This window comes from Peromyscus eremicus, unplaced genomic scaffold, assembly GCF_949786415.1.
Source record: "Peromyscus eremicus unplaced genomic scaffold, PerEre_H2_v1 PerEre#2#unplaced_182, whole genome shotgun sequence".
Taxonomy (NCBI): Eukaryota; Metazoa; Chordata; class Mammalia; order Rodentia; family Cricetidae; genus Peromyscus; species Peromyscus eremicus.
The window spans coordinates 287010-310349 of record NW_026734419.1 but is presented as its reverse complement, the minus strand read 5'-3'; the positions used below and the strand labels follow the sequence as shown (position 1 = coordinate 310349).

The window sequence follows — 23340 nt, the reverse complement described above, 5'->3', positions numbered from 1 at the left end:
TGGATGAATGAAGTTAGAGCCTTATCTCTCACCCTGCATAAAACTCAGCTTCCAATGATCCAGGTATCTCAACACAAGGCCCAAATGTTACAGATTAATGATTAATTCTTTGGTATAGCTAAATACTTTCTGAGCAGGTCACTGGTACAGACACTATAAACAAGTAATTACCAAAGTAATAAATGGGATCCCATGAAACTAAAAATCTTCTGTGCAGCAAAGGACACCATAAAGTGATTGACAAGGCAGCATGGAAGAATGGTTAAAAGTCTTTACACATTGTACACATGAGAGAGGGTATGTAGAATATAAAGAATGCATTGTTACTTCAAAAACCGATCCATGATATTCACATTGAGTCTTGTCTTTACCCTGGTGTGTAAATACATTAAAAATAGAGCAATTACAATTATCAGAAATTTACTTACTATACATCAAAGGAAATATTTAGCAATGTCATGGGATTCTAAGAATACTTTGTAATTAAGAATAGATTAAATGTTTTCATTTTATTACTCGATTATTAATTTTTTGACTGAATAACGTGGTTTAAAATGTAGCATGTGAGTCTATGGCAAAGTCATTGAAGCAAACAATAGGAAATGAGAAATTTAAATTTAAATTTTACGTACAAATTCTTGATTTTCTGCACTCTTATCAAAACTTCTCTCATTTTCCACTTTAAATTCTGTTATTTCTTCTTCTAGTTCTTCTGAAAATATTATATCTTTTACATAAAAAATAAGAACAACAATTAGGCAAAATAATACTCTATAAAAATAGAAATAATGTAAAGTTAGGGTTTTATTTTTTATATGTTATTTCAATTAACTACATGGTATAGGTGTATATTTACATCCTCAAGAAAACTTGTAATTGTAGACAAATCAACACTTGGACAGGTACTACATATTGGCCAGTTTTGAGTCATACATGCTTCATATGATTTGTCAGGAAACTCATAAATGACCTATATGCTTACATCCACATATGAAGGAACTGTGGAAAATAACATTTTCATCCTGTAAACTATCCTTGCCTTGCAAGAGTAACTTAAGTAACTCACTGTTCACTTCCCCCAAATGGTACTTGGTTTACCACACATTTTTCTGTGAACAGGATAACATGCTTTTGCTCTGCACTGAAACTGCTCCTTTTTTTTTTTTTTTTTGGTTTTTCGAGACAGGGTTTCTCTGTGTAGCTTTGGAGCCTTTCCTGGAACTCGCTCTGTAGACCAGGCTGGTGTCGAACTCACAGAAATCTGCCTGCCTCTGCCTCCCAAGTGCTGGGATTAAAGGCACCACCGCCCGACAAATTGCTCTTTTATGACCCACTTTATCACATGGAGTCATTTTGTACTGTACATCCTTCTTTTCCCAAGAAAAATGGGTATTGCTGTAGCTACCCTAGCTTAAGATAATGCTTAAACTCTTCTTTTGGACTTCAACATGAACCCACTTTGTTACAGTTGTATCCGTTTTTTCTCCTTGACATGTAGGAACTATATTAAAGGTTATTCTAAGATCGGAAGATCTCATTTGCTTTTGTTTCCCGTTTTCTTTTAATTACTTTGTGTGATTCTGATAGGTTTTGACTTTTAAGTTTTGAAAGTAAGTAAGCCATGGCAGACATGGTTTCTTTACTGATATAAACACAGAGAGATGAGTTTCAGACTATAGAGTACAGAGAAATGAAAAGGTGTAAAAGCAAACAAGATGTGCATATAAGTAATGAGATTTTCAGTGACTGAACTGCCATATGCAAGTGTTCCTTAATTTATTGAAATAGATTATAGATATGGTTTGAAAATGCCATTCCTATTCTTTGTAAATCAATTACAATGCTCTGCAGATGGAGGAAGGCAGTGCACTATGAGTTATAAACAACACAAAAATTGATTTTCTTTTCTGAAGAGGTGGTACATTGCTGTTTGTCCAGCCCAGAACAGAATCTCTGAGCTCAACATGTCTCTGCCCTGACCTTTCAGGGAGCTTTACTATAGGTGTGCGTTTTGAGACCTAGGTGTCCAGAAATGATGTTCAAACTTAAGGGAAGTCACATTAGTCTCATGATTGACTTATAGAAATCACTAACAAACAGGGAATTTGCACACTGGAAAGGTTAAGGTGAGTGAACCTGGGTATTAAACATTGAAGCTGTGCTTACATTTACTAATAATTCATATTGTCCTTGTGAATGTTTTTGAAGCATGTCTGCCACTAGTGAGATGGCATTGCTTATGTCAAACCCTATCATCACCATCATCAAGATATAATGGGCATCAGGAAGTCTGTGTGCATTTGAAATGTAATAAAATAAACTGATCAGAAGAATATGACATACGAAATTTACCTGGTTGAGATTGGTGTGGTAGAGACTCAGGTTTGGAGACTGGACGTGAATAATCCCTCAGCTGAATGGATTTTCAAATGAGATACTTAATTAATGTTTTGGAATTCAATAAATATTAATCATTTAATATAAATTTTAAAAGTAATTTACCTCTGAGTGAGGACATTTTTCAGCCCACACTAAAAGAAAAAGGATAAATTTATTAATCTCCTACACAATGGGAACTACAAAAGTAACTTTATATAGGCTTTGGATGGCAGTGAGTTCTTATTCCCTTCTTCCTAAATAAACACCTATTAGTTTACTGGTTAGGACAACAGCTGACAGAAATGACTGAAACATTCTAAAAGCAATCTATAGATTCAATGTAATCCTCATCAAAACTACAACATAATTAGTCAGAGAAATTGAAAAAAAAAAATAACCACACCAGCATGAAGAAGCCTTTCAGCTCCACATAGAAATAAAAACAAATGAACAAAGAAAAAACCCTGGAGAGAGGTAAAACAAACCCCAATACAAAAAGAGTTGGAGAAACCACCACCCCAGATTTCATGATTTTTACAGGTCTAGAGTAATAAAAACATCATGGTTTTAGCATCACAGTATATGTGTTGATCAATGAAATCAAACTGAACACCAAACGTAAGTCCACACACCTATGGACACTATTTTTGATAAAGAAACTAGAAAGACACGCTGGAAAAAAACAGCTTTAATACATGGTGCTCACCAAACTTTATGGCTTCAAGAAGAATGCACAGAGAACTGTATTTCTAACCCTGAATAAAACTCAACTCCAAGTGGATCAAGGATCTCAAAATGAGACCAGAGACCCTGAGTAAGACAGAAGACAAAGTGTGTAATAGGCTTGAACTGACTGGTACAGGAAAAACACTTTCTGAATAGGACACCTGTGGCACAGGCACTAAGACCTACATTTAATAAATGGGACCACATGAAGCTAAAAGCTTCTTTATGGCAAGATATGTATACCAGTTATGGGATTTTAAATAATCACTCCACCATATGATAGTGTTATTGAAATAAATTATAGATATGAATTCTAAATACATTTCCTATTTCTTGTTACTAAATTACAGTGCAGTACAGATGAAGGTAAGATATACATTATAAATTCTAGAACAAAACAAAACTTGATTTTATTTCCTGAAGATGTGGTATACTGCTGGCTGTCCAGTGCAGAACAGAATCTCTGAGTTCACATATGTTTTTGCTTTGCCCTTTCTGGTAACTTTGAGTACGACAGGTGTTCATTCTGAGACCCAGGTATCAAGAAATCATAGACATTGGAGAAATCTCATTATTCTCACGATCGACTTCTATAAGTAACTAATAAACAGAGAGCTTGCACACTGGAAAGGATAAGGCCTTAGATCATGAGTATTAAATATTAAAGCTGAGCTTATTTTGCAAATTTTTTATATTTCCAATGTAATATATTTTCCAGCATGTATGCCACTATCAGATGGCATTGCGTATGTCAAAGTCTAACATCACCATCATCAAGATATAATTGGCATCAGGAAGACTGTGTGCTTTTGAAATTTATTAAAATACCTTGATCAGGAGAATGTGACTTACAAAATTTACCTGCTTGAGATTGCTGTGTTTCAGACTTGGGTTTGGAAATTCGATGAGAATAATCCCTCTGCTGAATGGATTTTAAAATGAGATATTTAATCAATATTTTGGACTTCAATCAAGATGTAATTATTCAATATTACTATTAAAAAGCATTTACCTCTGGGTGTGGACATTTTTCAGCCCAAACTGAAAGAGAAAAATGTAGAGTCAGTCTCATGCACAATGAGATCACCAAAACTACCTTTATGTAGGCTTCAGATGGCAGTGAGATTTCATTCCCTTCTTTCATAATAAACTCCTATTATTTTACTGCTTAGGACAAAAACTGACATAAATATACCGAAACTTAGCAAAGCAACTTAAAGATTCAGTGCAAGAGCCATCAAAATTCTAATATAATTTGTCAGAAAAATTGAAAAAAAGAAAAACCAACCACAACAGCGTCTAAACACCTTTCAGGTTCATATGGAAATCCAAAAAATAAAAATAAAAAAATAAAAAACCAAACAAAAGAATGGAGAGACTCCACCAGCTCAGATTGTCCCCGTTCTCCTAGGCGCAGTTACAGGCCAGCAGGCAACACTCCTGCAGGCAGGTCTGATTCCCACCACCCCATCAGATCCTTTAATCACAAGTCCTACTCTGTCCCTCTAAGCCTACCCACTGCACCAAGACTGCAGCTGCTCCCTGAGACACACACTCTGCTAGCTCCAATTGAACCAAGAGATGAATCACTGCTCTTCCAGCCGGTCACCCAGCCTCTAGGCCTTAGGCCCAGGGGCACAACCCATGCCCCCATTCCCCTACCCATTGCAGCCCCAATTTCAGGCCAGTTGGAAAGTCTCCTGCAGGCAGAACTAACTACCTCCACTCCACATAAAACTCTGTTATCTACAAGTCCCACTTGCTCTCCCAAATCCACCCATCCCCCAAGACCATAGCTGTTCCCTGAGACACAGACTTGGCTGGCTCCCATTGGACCAAGAGGTGACTTACTGTACTCCCAGCCGGTCACCCTGCTTCAGAGGCACAACCCAAGGCCCCTTACCCCCACCCATTGCAGCCCCAGTTGTAGGCCAGCAGGCAAGACTCCTGCAGCGAGGTAACCCAGGCTCAGAAAGACAAACATGATATGTAATCACTCATCAGTGGATACCAGATGTAAAGAAAAAAAATAATCAGACTACAACCCACAGCTCCAAAAAAGCTAGGAAACGAGGAGCCTAAGAGGGACACATGGATTGCCATGGGAAGGAGAATCAGAGGAGATCTCCATGAGTAAGGTGGGGATGGGGGGCAATAAAGGGGATGGGATAGAGGAAGAGAACATGAGGGCATGATGGGATGGCTGAGCTGGGAGAGAGACAGAGTGGGAGAGCAATGAAAGAGATATCTTGATAGAGGGAGACATTATGGGGTAAGGGAGAAACCTGGTGCTAGGGAAATTTCTAGGAATCCACAAGGATGACCCCAGATTAGAAGACTGGCAATAGTGGATAGGGTGCCTGAACTGGCCTACCCTGGCATTCAGATTGGTGAATTCCCTAACTGTCATCAATCATAGAGCCTTCATCCAGTAATTGATGGAAGCAGATGCAGAGATCCACAACCAAGCACCAGGCTGAGCTCTGGGAGTCCAGTAGAGGAGAGGGAAGAGGATTCTATGAACAAGGGGGGCGGGGTCAAGATTTGTAGGGAAATCTACAGAGACAACTAAACCATGTTTGTAGGAACTCAGGAACTTTAGACCAACAGCTGTGGAACCAGCATGGGACTGGACTAGGCCCTCTGCATATGGGAGACAGTTGTGTAGCTTGGTCTGTTTGAAGGCCCCCCGGTAATGGGATCAGGATCTATACCTGGTGCATGTGCTGGCAATCTGGAGCCCATTACCTATAGTGGGATGCCTTGCTCAGCCTTGCTGCAGTGTGGAGGTGCTTGATCCTGCCTCAACTGAATGTACCAGGATTTGCTGACTCCCCATGGGAGACCTAACACTTTTGGAGGAGGGGCTGGGGGTATACTGGAGGGGAGTCGGAAGAGGGATGAGAGGGGGATCTGTGGTTGGTATGTAAAATAAAATTTTAAATAAAAAAAAAAGAGCAAAATAATGAAAGACAACACTGAATAGAGATAAAAGGATACTTAATATGAAAAGAGGATGGAGAAACCACTATCTTAGAGTTCATGTTTTGTTACAGAGGTAGACTAATAAAAACAGCATGGTTCTAGCATCACAATAGACATGTTGATCAATGAAATCAAACTAAACACCAAATGGAGGTCCACACACCAATGGACACATGATTTTTCATATAGAAACCGGAAGTATACACTGGGTAAAAAACATCTTCCACACATGGTAATGAACTAATCTTGATTGCTGCATGGAGAAAACTGCACAGAGATCTGTATTTACTACCCTAAATAAAAACTTAATTCCAAATGAATCAAGGATCTCTAAATAAGACCAGAGACACTGAATATAACAGAAGAGAAAGTGTGTAATAGGCTTGAACTCATTGGTACAGGAAAAGACTTTTTGAATAGGACACCTGTAGCACAGGCACTAAGACCCACACTTAATAAATGGGACCACATGAAGCTGAAAGTTTCCTATGGCAAGATATCTATGTAAGCTTTGGGATTGTCAATGACTGCTCCACTATATGATAGTGTATGCTGTGTTATTGAAATAGATTGTAGATAAGAATTCTAAATGCATTTCCTATTCCTTGTAATTAAATTACAATGCACTATGAGTGAAGTGAAGCAGTGTACTATGAGTTCAGGAGCAACACAAAAATTGATTTTCTTTCCTGAAGATATTGTACATTGCTGTTTGTCCAGTCCAGATCAGAATCTCTGAGCTCAAATAAGTTTCTGCCTTGTCCTTACAGATAGCTATGTGTGTGGGTGTGCATTCTGAGATCCATCAAGAAATTATGGTCACACACTGGGGCAGTCTCAATAGTCTCATGATTGACTTCTACAAGTCACTAATAAACAGAGATTGCACACTGGAAATGATAAGGCAGTCCAACATGAGTATTAAACATTGAAGCTGAGCTGACATTTCTAAATGTTTTATGTTGTCAATGTAATAATTTTGAAGCATGTATGCCACTAGTGAGTTGGCATTGCTTATGACAAAACCTTCCAACATTATAGTCAAGATATAATTGGCATCAGGAAGACTGTGTGTACTTGAAATGTAGTAGAATAAATTGATCAGGAGAAAGTGACTTACAAAATTTACCTGTTTGAGACTGCTGTGTTTCAGGCTTGGATCTGGAGACTAGATGACAATCATCCCTCAGCTATTTTGAAAAGAGACATTTAATCAATATTTTGGATTTCAACAATATATAATTATTCAATATAAATATTAAAAGGCATTTACCTCTGGATGCGGACATTTTTCAGCCCAAACTGAAAGAAAAAGAAAGTATAGTCAATCTTATGCACAATGAGAATTCCAAACCTACCTTTATGAAGGCTTCAGAGGGCAATGAGTTCTAGTCCCTTCTTTCAAAATAAACATCTATTATTTTACTGGTTAGGAAAGTAGCTGACAAGAAATATACTGAAATATATCAAAAGAAATCTATAGATTCAATTTAATTCCCATCAAAATTCAGAGGAATTTAAAAAACAACCACAACAGCATCAAAAAGCCTTTCAGGTTCATATGGAAATACAAAAAAATCTTGGATAGATTTAAGAAGATTCTCAGTACTAAAATACACTGGAGAAATCACTATCCCAGATTGCATGTTTTGTTACAGAACTAGAGTAATAAAAACATCATGATTCTATCATCAAAATAGACATGTTGATCAATGAAATCAAATTAATGTCAAAACACCTATGAATACATGATTTTTCATAAGGAAACTAGAAATACACACTGGATAAAAAAATAGCCTCCATACATGGAGATTACCAAACTTCATGGATACATGAAGGAAAATACACATAGGAGTATTTATTACCCTGAACAAAACTCAACTCCAAATGGATCATGAATCTCAAAATAAGACTAGATACCCTGAATATGACAGAAGAAAAAGTTTTTAACAGGCTTGAACTCACTGGTACAGGAAAGACTTCTGAACAGAACACCTGCAATACAGCACTAAGACCCAAATTTAGTAAATGGGACCACATGAAACCGAAAGTTTCTTTATGGCAAAGGACACCATCATCAGGCTACATAATAGGAAAAGAACTTAATCATTCAAACCTCTAATGTACAGTTAGTATCTAAAATACATAAAGAAGAAAAATTGGACTCCCAGGAAACAACTAACCCAGTGATAATGGTGTTCGGGAATACAAAGACAATTTTTAAAAGATAAAACACAAACTGCTGACAAACTTTTAAAGAAATGCTCATCATCTTTCTTTATCAGGAGAATGCAAACCAAAAGTACTTTGAGATTTTATTTTTCTCCTGTCCCAAAGGGCAAAGTTCAATTAAGCAGATGACAACTCATGCTTGTGAGGATATGACAAAAATGGAACACTTGCTCATTACTGATGAGAATGTAAACTTTTACAGCCATTAAGGAAATGACTCTGACATTTTCTCAGGAAGCTGGCTACTAATCCTTCTCTAAAGCCACCTATACATCTATCTGGCATATACCCAAAGGACTCTATATCCTACTACAATAAATACCTGCTCATACATGCTCATTATTGACTATTTACAATAGCCAGATTTAGGAAACAGTTTAGATGTCCTTTAACTGGCAAATATATAATGAAAATATGGTGAACTTACACGATGGGGTGTTTTGCTTCTATCAAAAAAAGGAAATTTACATATAAGTGTAGGAAGCTAGAAAAAAATCATCATCAATGAGGAGACCCAGATCCAAAAGTCAAATACTGTATAATTTCCCTTATATGTGAGTGTTAGCATTTAAGTCTTCAACATGTATGCTAAAATCCATAGACTCTGCATCCAGTAAGGGACTGCTTGCGAGGATCATTCAAGTAAAGGGAAATAGAATATATAATTGTAAAGAGACAGTGGGGGGAAGGGCGATGCAAGTGAGAGGTTAAGGTAGGAATATGGGGATGGACAATTTACTAAAGTCCACGTGAAAAACCATATGGAAACATACTACTGTAGAAGATTTCTAAATACATATGCATATAAAATAAATCCAAATGGAGTCTCCAAATAAAAGAGGAGATAAAGCCCCAATTAGACATCTTTTGCTAAACATGAAACCTTCAGTTATACCTAGTTGAGTCAATGGACAAAGGGGCACTTTAGGTATCTCAGGTAGAAGAGAACTCAGAGATCCTTCTGGGAGTATCTCAGTTTTACACATCGCTCATGCTTTTTAACATATGGGGCTTATTACCACTTTTGTTGTCTTTTATTTAAGTGTAAATTTATTCAGTGATTTCTTTTGGTAGCACAACATACCAGCATTTGTCTTACATAAAGTCTCTTCATGATGACTCTTACCTTGAATTATTTCATTTTCTTCTAGACCATTTCCTATGTTGGATGACTGGGCAGCTTTCTGCAGTGGATTAGGGTAAAAGACACTCCGTCACGTGATATTAGTAGTGTAATTTCAAAAGGTCTCATTTTCTATTTCTGAACATATCATGATATTGGACTTTAAGAAAATTGTTCATGAGAATATATGCAGTATATATCAAAAACCATGGTATTTGAATGGAGAATCTTATATACACAGTCAAGTTTAAGTCTTTCATTTCCCAATTACATACAAGAAATATAGAATAGAGGAAAAACATCCATAGACAGAGTAATGCCTGATGTGTATGTATCAATAAAAGTAATTATTTTATATTACAATGCATAAAACTAATTTGTTCTTCTTAGTAAAGTTGGAGGATGTTAATGACACAAATGTTCACATCTTTAGTAAGGCCATTCCTCTAGGACACGATTAATATTAATCATGAGGTGTTATACAATGACGTTATTTGTGTGGTTAGGCTTGATAGGAGATATGTATTATGTTAAAAAGCATTCATGTTATATCATGCTGATTGTGTAGTGAAGAAGGCAGAATGTGCTTAATTTCGGTAAAAGTGAACAAACAAAACTGACTTATTTTGTTAATTTCTTATAGATGGTAAATCTGGATCAAAATGATAAGCAGACAAGTTATTTCCTATGTTACCTTTAGACAATAACATTAGACCATTATGCAGTTTTAATATTTTGCAAATGTTTCTCAATGAACAGAAATCTTCCCCAAACACCATTTCACATTCTTTGCATGTTTAATAGAATAAACAAATCTTGCTTTCTCGTCATTCAAGAATTTTAAAAGTTATGAGAATATGTTGTCCACTATTCTATATGTACAGTAATGCCATCCTATTTGACAGTTACTGAGTGGACACTCCCTCATCTTCTAAAACATGTTAGGCTTCATACTTTGATCTCTGATGACAAAATACCATTCTCACTCCTACCCTGTATTAACGACAATCTTACCTAAATATCTCTCTGTACCATATGTTTTCTTTATGACAAAATGCACCTATCTGAACTAAAACAGTTGCTTTTTACTTGTTTTGTGTTCTATTACTATAGCATATTAGGCTTCCCTCTGAAATTCTCAGTTCTTGATTTCTCAACATAGAGTAGATATTGACTATACAGATTTATGTAGGTTTAAAATATTAAAAATGTCTTCAGAACATACTCATACTTCAGTAAGTACCTAACATTGTGTAAAAGGGAAACTATAGTGTCTTTAATCTATTTGAATTCTCTATATTAACTCAACTCCCAATATATATATTAATTAAGCATATTGGACAATAATGTGGAAATAATTAATTTTCTTCATTGAATTGAGCAAAATAGTTGAGTTTTTCCTTCACAACGAAGCCTCTTTTATGGAATCAAAAATTCTTTCTGTTGGCAGATTAGTTGATTATATGTCCATATTATCTTCTCAAATGAGGACCTTGAAATAACCCAATGACCATAAGGAAAAAATTTCTCCTTGACATAACTGAGTATAATCATCACATAACAAATTTAGTTTCTGCAGGAAGAATCAACTTTATGAAATAAATCCAACTCTGAAGTCACAATTTTATATCATCCACTATTTTAAATAGAGAGCCATAAGATTCTCCAGCTACGTAAAGAGCTTAACATAAAGCACAAGTAATAATCACATAATTATTTACTAAATTACTTATAAAAGACAATGATTAGCTGTGTGACTGGATTCTAAGAATACCCTGTGTTTTATAATAGGTAAAAGACTTTCACTTCAATGTTAAATCATCATTGATGGACTGAATATAGTAGCCTGAAGTGTAGTTTCTTTTGACCTATGGTAAGATCATCAAACCAAACAGCAGTAAGTGAGAAATTTAAATTTAAATAGTTACATACCAACTTTTGATAGTCTTCATTCTTATTATAAGCATTTTCATTTTCCAGTTTTAAATCCGGTATTGTTTCTAATTCTAGTTCTTCTGACATATCCACATATTTTATTTAAAAAATAAATATAACAATTAGATACACAATTTTCTATGACAATAGACTGAAATACATTCATAATTAGAATTTAGAAAAAATTTACTCTTATCAAATATTTCAATTAAATGTACTTTATACATGAATATTTACATGCTTAGATAAATGCCCAAGTTGTAGAAATACCTGTATATCACTTGTACAGAAACTGCATGTTGCCAGCTTCAAGACATCCAAATACTTGACTAATTCATCTAGTAGTAACACACCTCTCATAAATGACCAAGCTCTCTAAAATCTACATTTTCAGACGTCATCCATTTTTCAGAACATTTATCATGTGCTCACACCCACAAGCACATTCAAAAATGTACAAATTAAAGAAATTGGAGAAGGATTATGAAATAATTTTTTTATTGAAACTGGCAAAATAGTTTTAGTTGTAAGGCCCTATTGCTCAAGACTCCACACTTTAGACACAGAATTTGGAGTAATTTAGCTGGACCTGACATAGAAACCTGCTCTCCTACTATGAGAACATGCTATGCAAAGTGCCAAGGGAGATAAGCAATCAGTAATCCCACCACCAAGATGTTGAAAGGCCTGGCAAGATAACGCTCATGGTAGGATAGCGACACTTTTATTTTTGGGGTAACCAACAGCTGTCCTATCGGTCCGGAGACCCACTCAATGAGAAATTCATTCCTGGTACTGGGAAACTAATCAACTATCCATGGATGGAGAAATCATAAACACTAGGAGTCATCAATTACTCCCGTTTTCTTATAACAGTATACTTACTGTGTTCTAAATATGGTTTTTATAGTCACGGTTATACCACAGAAGAATGTAGCTGTCATTTCTTCTCAAAGAATTTACTTTACACAGTACATAAAAGTATTACAGTATATACAATTAATCAGACTCCAAGGAGTGACCATAATATGCCGCAACTCCACTTACAAAGTCCTAAATCTAAGGATCAGGAAAAATAGCAAGAATTGGGTAGATAGATTGTAAAATCAAAGTACCAGCACTCTTGAAGCTACACAGCATCTTCTATGCATGACTTAGATATTGCTACCACGAAATTTCAAAAGTATGATATCTGAAAAGACACCTGTATAAGGACAACACTTGATGAAATGCTACTGTGGGTGAAGTGAATCTCACAATGCACAACCCCTAGATGAAGATCTGTAGGCAATCAGTGACTGATAAACAAAGACAAATCAGGTGATTTTCCAGAGATGAGCTCATCCTAGTAGGATAATAGGTTGTGCAATTCCAGTGATCAGTCCTAAACACATGTACATACAAGCAACACACTAAACAAATACACACAAGCATGCATGCACTTACACACACTCACACACGCACAGAGACACAAACACGCATGCACACACATATTCACGTGCGTACGCACACACACACACACACACACACACACAAACATAGTGTGTCTTTACTAATAGTATAGAAGTCACACACATAGTTACTAAGGACTTGAGCACAGGAAATGTTGTAGGAATAGCCAGACACCTGAAAATGATGTAAATATAGTACACAAGCATGAAATTATCAAAAGCTAAATAAAATAAAAGGCAACTCTTTTACTGACATTCTTATTTCAAACTTTGGATGAAAGTTTTTCTTGTCTACCATTACATTTTTACTTTTGTTTGATTTAATATGTATTACGTGGGTTATTTTATTTGGCTAAGGTATTTGTTGCCATGTTTTAAGCAAACCTCTCTGCCAAGTGATCTTACAAGTTAAGCATGTGCATTACCTTCTTGTTCTTCTACGTTTTCATATTGTTTGGAAGCTATTGGTAAGTCATCCACACCAATTTTCAGACTATTCTCAGGAATATCTTGCTAAAATAATGAAAATAATAATGAGAATATAGTTGAATTTCCTATTTTGAATTCAACTAAACTTAAAAATAGGATAGAATATTTTCATAGATAACCTTTTGCATGCTCTTGAGATCAACCTGTCTTTTTACCCCATACAGTCACATATTCTAAAATCAAGCCTTGTAGCAGAAATAGAAAAAGATCATCTGCAGAATTCAATAAAGAACTAAACTCATAATATGAAACTTACATTCCTCACCAAAAATTAAACAGTTAAAGGATACATTTAAGTAATAACTGTTAATGTGCTTGCCATATCAAAGTATTTGATTTAAAAATCAATTCCTTGAGAAAATCAATTTAATATTATAATAAGGCCCTTTGATTAGTATGAAAATACAAACTATGCCAGGTGGAAAAGAATTGAAATATTTTAGAATCAGTTTTGTTTATGAAAAGAAGGATGTACAAAAAATAGTTTTGTTAAAATCTTAGATAGAGAGAAAATAGTTTCATAAAATTAAAAAGCAATTAGTGATTCTTCTTTGTTTATATAATGCATGTAATTATTCAATGAAATCTTAAACTCTTTCACAGTAAAAAATGGGTATCATTAGAGCATAACAAGCATTAACATGAAGGGAAGCATCAGAACATTCATTCTATGTCTGGAATGTTCCTGGTGCTTATTTATACTTGAAATAGTAGAGAGGTCCTTATGCAATTACACACTCGGCATTTTTAGTCATTTACTTGTGAGATAGGTAAGAAAATTTAAAGTTCACATAGATTCACTATTCTCTAAATGGCATAACACTAATGGTTATCACTTCATATTTAAGTCATATGAACTGGTAGTTTTAATTCAGAAAGATTCTGTGATGAAACATCAATGTCATTATGTCAGTTGGATTTGTAAGTCTTCAAATACTGTTGAAATATATGTCAGTCTGGTCCCAACATTCATAAAACACATGAAGAAAGGAATAAAAAGCCCTATTGACTATATGCTGAAATCCACATTTGAAGAATTTATGTATAGCTTATCACAATAAGACTCGAAGGACTGGGTGTGTGGTTGAGTGGTAAAGAATTTGCCTTGCATTCATTAATTTCATAGTTGATGTAATAAACGAAAAAACAAAAAAGAAAACTACAAAACTCTAATCACAAGTGATTTAGGACACCCAGAAACAGGAAGCCTAACCTCAGAGTGATTTTGGAGTTTAAATGAGTAATGAAACCATTGTGTAGACATCCTTTAAAATTTGAAGTGTTACATTATGATGCAAAGAATTTCAGGTTACTTTTAAAGATTTTGAGTGCAAAAATAAGATGAAATTGAAATTTTGCCTTTAGCATTGGTTATCAAAAACCTTATTCTAGAACTTGCTACAATTAGGGGGAAACATGTATACCTCAATTATATGAAGAGTTTTTTCTTCCGTTTTTGATTTAAAAATTTGCATGTACAATATATTTTGAACATATTTTCCCAACCAAAGTACTCCCAGATTATTCCCCATCTACCTACCCCCCAAGTTTATAATCTTTCTCTCTTAAATCTACCCCCAAATTGAAAATACAAACTTACAACCAATAAGACAAACATGCCACAAGAGAACAATCAGCCCCCAACAATACCACAAACACAAAATTGAACACTGCTTCCTTCGTGTTGATCAACTTCCCCTGGTCATAGTGTCTTCTCTGGAGTGCCTTTGATATACCCAGTGATGCTTCAAGTAGAACACTGATTTTTCCTTTTGCCAACAGCTATCAATTACAAACTGTGTCCTGGTTATGGATGGCAGCCTGTGTCTTCTTCTGCCTCTTAGTGCTGGCACCCTGTCTTGTTGGAACCTGGGCAAATCATCTGTGTATGGGCGTAGTCTTTGAGTTCATATGTGCATTGGTCTTGGTCCTGTTGTGTCTGGAAGCCAAAGTTTCCTTGACCTTATCCATAAGCACTGGCTCTTATAATCATTCTGCTTCCTTTTCTACATAAACACTGAGCCTTGATGGAGGAGGTTTGATGAAGACATCCAATTTATGACTAGGTGGTCCAAAGTCTCTCACTCTGCATTTTGACCAGTTGTTGATCTCTGTGTTGATTCCCATCTACTGCAAGAGAAAACTTCTATAAGGACGATCGGGAAAGGTATAGTGACATGTCTCTAGGACTCATTTTCTTGCTGTATTCATTCAGAAGAAGAGTAGCATTGGGTTTATCCATAGGCCCATACCCTACATTATCACGTTATTGGCCTCTTTGGCAGTGTTAGGTTTGTATTCCACCTTATGCAGTCTTTAAGTCCAATGAAAAAGTTATCTGTTATTCCCATAACATTTATGCTACTATGGGACCATCATATGTTTCAGACAGGTCACTGTTGTAGGTCACAGGGTTGTAGTTGGTGATATCAATGATTACCTTTCTCCTCTGTGAGCAGGAGGTGTATCTTCTAGCACCACGAACATTAGTTAGAAGGTGTAATGATTCTATTTGGGCACAAATCCATCTACTCTATGTTTGGTTAATTAATATGTGGTTTTTTCACCAATAGGGTCTTTCTGTTTGGTTGTGGAGTGAGACCAAAGGCCTTCACCATAGCCTGTTATGTTTGGATAATTCTATGTGCCTGTAGAATCATCAACAAATGGTTCAGGTCAAACTGGATGGCCACATGCAGAAGAACTAAGTAGATCCATATCTATCACCCTGCATACATCTCAACTACGAATGGATCAAAGACTTCAACATAAGACCATAAACTCTGATTAAGATAGAAGAAAATGTCTGGAAAAGGCTTGAATTCATTGTTACAGTCAATGACTGACTTTCTGAACCAGATACCAATAACACAGGCATTAGAACCAAAACTAGCAAGTGTAACTTCATGAAGATGAAAAGCTTCTCCTTAGAATAGAACAGTATCATGTAAAAATTTATGGCATGGAAAATGAATAAACCATTGCCAATTATACATCTGATAGGGGATTAGCATCTAAACCACAAAGAACTAATAAACTGAATATCAAGAAAACAAATAACATGTTCTAAAAAATGGGGTACAGAACAAAGCAGAGATACACAAATGCCTGAGAAACACTTCAGTAAATGTTCAACATCCTTAGTCATCAACGGAAATGTAAATCAATGCCCCTCTGAGATTTCATTTTACCTAAGTCAAAATGGTCAAGATCAATAAAACAAATGACAGCTCAGCTGGGGAGTATGCAAAGAAAGGGAAACACTTGTTCCTTCCTGAAGGAAGTGAAAACTTATACTAGGATGTGAAGAGCCTTCAAACATTCTTTTTGTACCTCATTGTATACCCATTGGCAGCCTGAGACAGAACTCATTAGGAACATCCTTGAACTCTTGGAAAGTTCAACCTGCCTCTGTCATCTGAATTTTAGGATAAAGACTGTGCCATGATGACTGGATCCAATATTTTATGAGAATGAATAATGCAAAGCTACAATTATACTTATTTTGAGAGAAAGATTTTGTATTTCTACATTTTAATCACTTTAAATAATACTTTTTTCTAGATAAAGTACCAAAATGCTGTGGGATGGTCTTTCTGTATGCTGTGAATATATGTTGCTCCCATGGGATAATAAATAATGCTGTACTGGGCTATGGCAGGGCAGGATGGAGCCAGGCAGGAAAACCAAGAGAGATAGAGGAAGAAGAAGCAGGGTGGAGTCAGGGAAGATGCTGCAAGCTGTCAGGGGGAGCAAGATGTAATAAAATACAGGTAAAGCCACGAGGCACATAGACTAATAGAAATGGGTTAATTTAAGATATAATAGCAATAAGCCTGAGCCATATATCAAACAGTTTATAATTAATATAAACCTCTGTGTTTTTATTTGGGACCAAGTGGCTGCAGGACACAGGAAAACTTCCATCTACACCAGACTTGAAAAATTGTTTTTAAATGTTAGTGTCCTGAGTAAGAGGGTGTTTTTTTTTTTTGATATTTTTATTATTAAGAAATTTTCTATTCAGGTTACATAATAACCACAGATTCCCCTGTCCTCCCTCCTTGCACCCCCAGCCTTCCTCCCCAACCCACCCCCCATTCCCATCTCCTCCAAGGCAAGGTCTCCCATGGGGACTCAGCAGAGCCAAGTACATTTGGTTGAGGCAGGCCTAAGCCCCTCCCTCATGCACCAAGGCTGCTCAGGGTGTCCCACCACAGGCACTGGGCTCCAAAAAACACACTCACACACCAGGGACAGATCCCAATTCCACTGCCTGGGGGTCTGCTAACCAGTTCAAGGCAAACAACTGTCTCACCTATCCAGAGGGCCTAGTCCAGTCCCATGGGCCTCGATAGCTATTGGTGCACACTTCATGAATTTCCACTGGTTTGGCTGGCTCTCTCGGTACATTTTCCCATCGTGATCTCAATGTCCCTTGCTCACAGAATTCCTTCTCTCTCTTATCAATTGAACTACTGGAGCTTGGTCTGGTGCTTGGCCATGGATCTCTGCATCTGCTTCCATCAGTTACTGGATGAAGGCTCTATGATGACAGTTACGGTATTCACTAATCTGATTATCAGAGTAGGCCAGATCAGGCACACTCTCAACAATTGCTAGTAGTCTAAGGTGGGGTCATCCTTGTGGATTCCTGGGAACTTCCCTAGCACTCTGTTTCTCCCTGTTCCCATGATGTCTTCATTTATCATGGTATCTCTTTCCTTGCTATCCCATTCTGTCCCTGTTCCAGCTCAAACCTCCCATTGCCTTATGTTCTCATCCCCCATTCCTTGCCCTCCATTACTCCCCCTCACCCTCAGTTTGCTCATGTTGATCTCATCTATTTCGCCTTCACTGTTTGATCTATAGGGTCTTCCTTGTTAGCCAGCTTCTTTGGAGTTGTGGGTTGTAGTCTGGTTATTCTTTGCTTTACATTTAATATCCATTTATGAGTGAGTACATACCATATTTTTCCTCTTGAGTCTGGGTTTTCATCCATTTGCTTGCAAGTTTAATAATATCATTGTTTTTACTGCTGACTAGTACTCCATTGTGTGTATGTACCACATTTTCTTTATCCATTCTTCACCTGAGGGGCATTTAGATTGTTTCCAGTTTCTGGCTATTATGAATAATGATGCTATGAACATAGTTGAGCTTGTGTCCTTGTGGTATGATTGAGCATTCCTTGGGTATATGCCCAAGAGTGGCATAGCTGGGTATTGAAGAAGACTGACTCCCAATTTTCTAAGAAACCACCATACTGATTTCCAAAGTGGCTGTACCAGTTTGCACTCCCACCAACAGTGGAGGAGTGTTCCCCTTCCTCCACATCCTCTCCAACATAAGCTGTCTTCAGTGTTTTTTATCATAGCCATTCTGACAGGTGTAAGATGGTATCTCAGAGTTATTTTGATTTGTATTTCCCTGATGGCTAAGGATGTTGAGCAATTTCTTAAAAGTCCTTTGGCCATTTGAGATTCTTCTGTTGAGAATTCTCTGTTTAGGCCTGTAGCCCATTTAATTGGATTGTTTGGAATTTTGATGTCTAGTTTATTGAATTCTTTTATATACTTTGGAGATCAGCCCTCTGTCAGATGTCAGGTGGGGTTGGTAAAGATCTTTTCCCATTCTGTAGGCTGTCATTTTGTCTTATTGACTGTGTCCTTTGCCCTACAAAAGCTTCTCAGTTTCAGGAAGTCCCATTTATTAATTGTTTCTCTCAGTGTCTGTGCTACTGGTGTTATATTTAGGAAGTGGTCTCCTGTGCCAATGCATTCTAGGCTACTTCCTACTTTCTCTTCTCAAGTTCAGTGTAACTGGATTTATGTTGAGGTCTTGGATCCACTTGGACTTGAGTTCAGTGCATGGAGACAGATAGGGATCTATACGCAGTCTTCTGCATGTTGACATCCAGTTAACACGTAGTTGACATCCAGTTAACAGTTTTTAAAAGTTAGTATCATGAGTAAAAGATTTTTTAAAAGGTACTTTAAAAACTAATGCTAATTTCTGTGCCCTTCAATACATGGGTTGGATATGTAGGCTACCTTAAGTAACACAATGAATAGGTTAGTCTACATATTTAGAGAAGCCTGAAAATTATGTAAGTCATGCTATAAGAAATAAAAATAAAACTACTAATGTTTATTTGTCCAAATATTCCCAAATTTCAAATTCCCTCCACTGTGGTAAAACTATACAAACTAATTTTTCTGTGATTACTTATTTCTTATCTCATTTTTGGCTTTCAGAACCTTAAAGTAATTATTATGTTTTGGTACTTTTCACCATCAATATAGTAATATTGTCATAATTTTATAAAACAAAATTCTAGCCAATTTTTTATCTAAAGTGATGACATTTTGACAACTGCTCTATTATACCATTTCAAACTCCACAAAGAAGAAATTCAGCACAAGAATTTACCTCAAGAAGGCATTGATTACCTGAGTTTTCAAATTAGCTGTGTCCTCCATTGTTGCACACACGGAAATCAGTGACTCAGATTCAAAGTGATGTCTTTGAAGCAAAACACACAACAACAAATAAGTGAGTAGTGGACAAAAGCATTTGTCCTGAATGTTTAGTTATTTGAATAGCAGATGGTGTTTCTGTTGTTATTAGACATCTGTTTTATAAAATTTGTTCAGCTGTTAATTTCTGTCTCCACTTCTCCTAATCTCTGCATTTGTCAAGAAAGAGTTACACATGGTTCCACATCAAATAGTGTCAGTCAATATATTTGTGGAACCTGAAAATCATTTGTTTTGAAAACTGTCCTGATGATTGCATGCAAATTACAATGAATTGCTCACATACTTTAATCATTAATTTAAATAAAGGTAATAGCCCCAAATAAAGCAAAACAATAGTGTCCTCATTCTACTCTATTAATAAAGCATAAAACTATATAACTACTAAATGGCAACCTTCATTCTTGAGCATGGAAAATACCCATTGAAAGGAAACCATCACATCCATTCATTGTAAAACAACTAATAAAGTCATGAAAAAGATGTGAAATCCTTGAACATTAAAGTTATAAGTGAACAAACAAATGTGCACATTGAGGTTTGAAATCCTCTTATCATGGGTGTTCAAACATTAAAATGTAATAATTCAGTTATTACATTGGTAGAGGCTGATTCAAAAACTACCAAGCACTTAAAAACCTTCATATGTGCTCGGTTGATGGCAGAGACTTCTGGAAAAGCAGATCCCTGGGACTTTTGCCTCTGTTTCCCTCTATGTTCTCTAGATGTCTTCCTTATATAGGATACCACTCCTCGTTCCCTCTTTTGCAGTCTTCAGTGATGCTCTCTGGCCTTTCAATATTCATCCCAGGAAGGTGCAGATTCCTGAAAGTACAGGCTCAAAGAACCTGAAAGACAGCTAGTTCCCTGGTTCAGGCAAATAAGCTAAATGGAGGGTCAGCAACACACATCCCAAGCCTAGATATATTACAAAATTCTATGATTATGTTCTGCAATTCCAATCTGAAAAGGACAGGAATTTGGCAAAGGTAACAGGAAAAGAAGCAGTGGCAGTGGATCACAGATATTTTTCATTTCAGCCCTTGGTTCTGAACATTCTCTAGCCCACCCTCTGTGATACCACATTCCCATTTTCTATAAAGACTTCAGGTTGCTCAAGTAAGTTTCAACAGAAGAATCTATTTGTCATTTCTATCAATTAAGCACAAAAGGTAATATAGTTTCCAAATTACGTTCAACCCTATCCATTCCCAGATGATTTTCACCATCCTGTGTCTATGTAAATAACTTTATTGTCTTTAAAAAACTAATCACGAGGCCAAACTCTTAGTCCTATTGGCCTCCATGATTTTCCTTTCGAAATTGCCCTTCCCCTGTTAAAGTCATTCAAATCATCCACCATTAGGCTACTTTTAATGCCATTCTTGGAACACTTGACTCATTCCCATATTTTCCTACAGAAATTCTCAATCAAATACTGGTCAGTAAGGACTGGTCTTTTAGTGAAGGAATGCATGGGAATCTAAATTGGGCCATTTGTATTTCCACCTCCATAGAATACTGTGTTTTAGTTTTGGCTTCTCCCTCAGAGCAACTGTTTATGTATAACGTTGGATCTAGTTTTCTGTGCTCAGGATATTTTTATTAGTTTTCAAAATTCCTTAAAAACTACAAATTTTTCAGATCTGAGATTTTCTAATAAAACAAGGAGCAGTACCTGGCAGTCAAAAATTCTAAACTATAGGTCAAGAAACATGAGGAAAAATCAATGTACAGTAAAAAATTTCAAAATGCTTAGTGTCATGGGGAAACAAAGACTTGATAAAATGAGAAAAAAAACTCTCCTGTACCCAGGCAGTCCAGTAGTTTGAAGAGAAAACAAAACTGAGTATAAGTTCATAACGTCTCTTAAATAGATGCTCAGTTGTATCAACATAACATGGTATATGTGCACATGGACTACCATTCCAATAATGTAATTCCAAGCCTTCTGTCATCTTGCTCATTTCAAACCTATGGCACTACAGACACAATAAAGAGAGGTTTCCCCCTCCAATCTTGATAGCAATGTAGTATCTAAGAACAACTTTCAAAAGAAAAACTATGGAGTTATAGATAGGTTTCTCAGGAAAACTCTAATCCAGAGTTGACACATAAGGAAAACTGGCTTTCTACATGAGATCATCTCAATGTAGTCACAGGAACAAGAGAGTGCACAGGCTGACAGTTCAGTCAAGAGCTGGCAACTTGTTACCTATGGGATTCATAGAATTAATCAAACTCTCTGGATGACCTTTGCTAAAGTAGTAAGACACTTAGTCACAAGGATATAAAAGCTTTAAAACATATGATTATATTAATACATCATGGACACTAAATAAATCAGATGGAATCAGTGAAGAACACAATATTCAATAAACATTAGTTCTTTTCCCTGGTTCTAATTATAAGTTAACATTCATATTCAAAGACCTTAAAATCTTACCCCGATAAAAAGACATCTTCAGGCTGATTTCCTATAATTGAATGAAAAGTAGACATATTTCAGTCGATTATATTAGTCTATAAAATACCGTAGGGTAAATCTTCTAGAGTAAAAAATCTTCTAGGGTAAATAATAACTATGGTACTGGAACATAACAAATGCATCAGGAAATCTTCACCTCCTTTGGATTTATTGAATAAAAGAATGAAAGAAATTATCAGCATTTGATACCTCAAAGTAGGTGACCATGTATACTGACAACAAGTCCAACTAATGGCAAATAGTGCCGTTGCCAGAATCAGTGCCTATCATAAATAAATAGCAAAGAGAGTAGTTTTCTGGAAGAATGGTACCAGGATCAATTTGAAGACAGCATAAATATTTTGTTATAACACAACAAATATTCCCCAGATACACGGCTGCAATCCTTTAGGTAGGGATGAAACAACCTATCAGAGAGAACCTGAGGCAATGATCATTGTACTTATCAATCTCCCCTAAAATTATGGAAACCTATCTGGACAAGGTTTCTCATAAAGACTTGCAAGGTATCAGAAAAGAGAGGTAAGGTGAAATCAATGCTGCCCACCCTCCCGATCTCCTCTGTGATTAGGTTCTAATGAGCTCTTTTAGATCTGGCTATAGTTTTCATTCTTACCTATGATGCAATAAGGTAGAACCTCAATTGCTATTGTCACCTTTGGACATAACTACTGGTAAGATCCCCTCCTAAAGAATATATCTATTCTGCACATGGCTAAAATACAGAAGATTAAAAGTATGTACTAGGAAGGCTAGGTCAGAGAAAGTTGCTTTGGAGGTTTGTTTATTATAAAACTATAAATCCATATGTAGGTATCTACATATATATCACTTAATAACTCACTTAAGATCTTTCTACTGGGATAGAAACCTAGTTCCCTATGGTGGTATTTTATTTGTGCTGAAATGCGATTTTATTTGTATGTTAATAAAGATGCCTGGAGATCAGAAGTAAAACCGAGCCACTAAGCAGAAGTCAGGTGGTGGTGGCAC

The 23340-nt window shown here is 36.2% G+C and overlaps 1 protein-coding gene across 10 annotated transcripts in view; it reads right to left on the bottom strand.

Moving 5' to 3' along the window:
* LOC131901657 (POTE ankyrin domain family member A-like) overlaps positions 1 to 23340 on the bottom strand; it is a 186255-nt gene that overhangs the window by 52656 nt on the left and 110259 nt on the right. For 5 of the 10 annotated variants that reach the window (XM_059252768.1, XM_059252763.1, XM_059252764.1 and 2 more), the window contains exons 7-18: positions 22306 to 22336; positions 19773 to 19845; positions 13257 to 13344; positions 11378 to 11460; positions 9449 to 9506; positions 7364 to 7392; positions 7211 to 7280; positions 4118 to 4146; positions 3967 to 4027; positions 2503 to 2531; positions 2353 to 2413; positions 633 to 727 (exon numbers count right to left, since the gene is read on the bottom strand). In XM_059252768.1, coding sequence (XP_059108751.1) covers positions 633 to 727; positions 2353 to 2413; positions 2503 to 2531; positions 3967 to 4027; positions 4118 to 4146; positions 7211 to 7280; positions 7364 to 7392; positions 9449 to 9506; positions 11378 to 11460; positions 13257 to 13344; positions 19773 to 19845; positions 22306 to 22336 — 707 coding nt within the window. The remainder of the gene's footprint in view (positions 1 to 632; positions 728 to 2352; positions 2414 to 2502; positions 2532 to 3966; positions 4028 to 4117; positions 4147 to 7210; positions 7281 to 7363; positions 7393 to 9448; positions 9507 to 11377; positions 11461 to 13256; positions 13345 to 19772; positions 19846 to 22305; positions 22337 to 23340) is intronic. The other 5 variants (XM_059252759.1, XM_059252762.1, XM_059252761.1 and 2 more) reach the window with 5 other exon arrangements.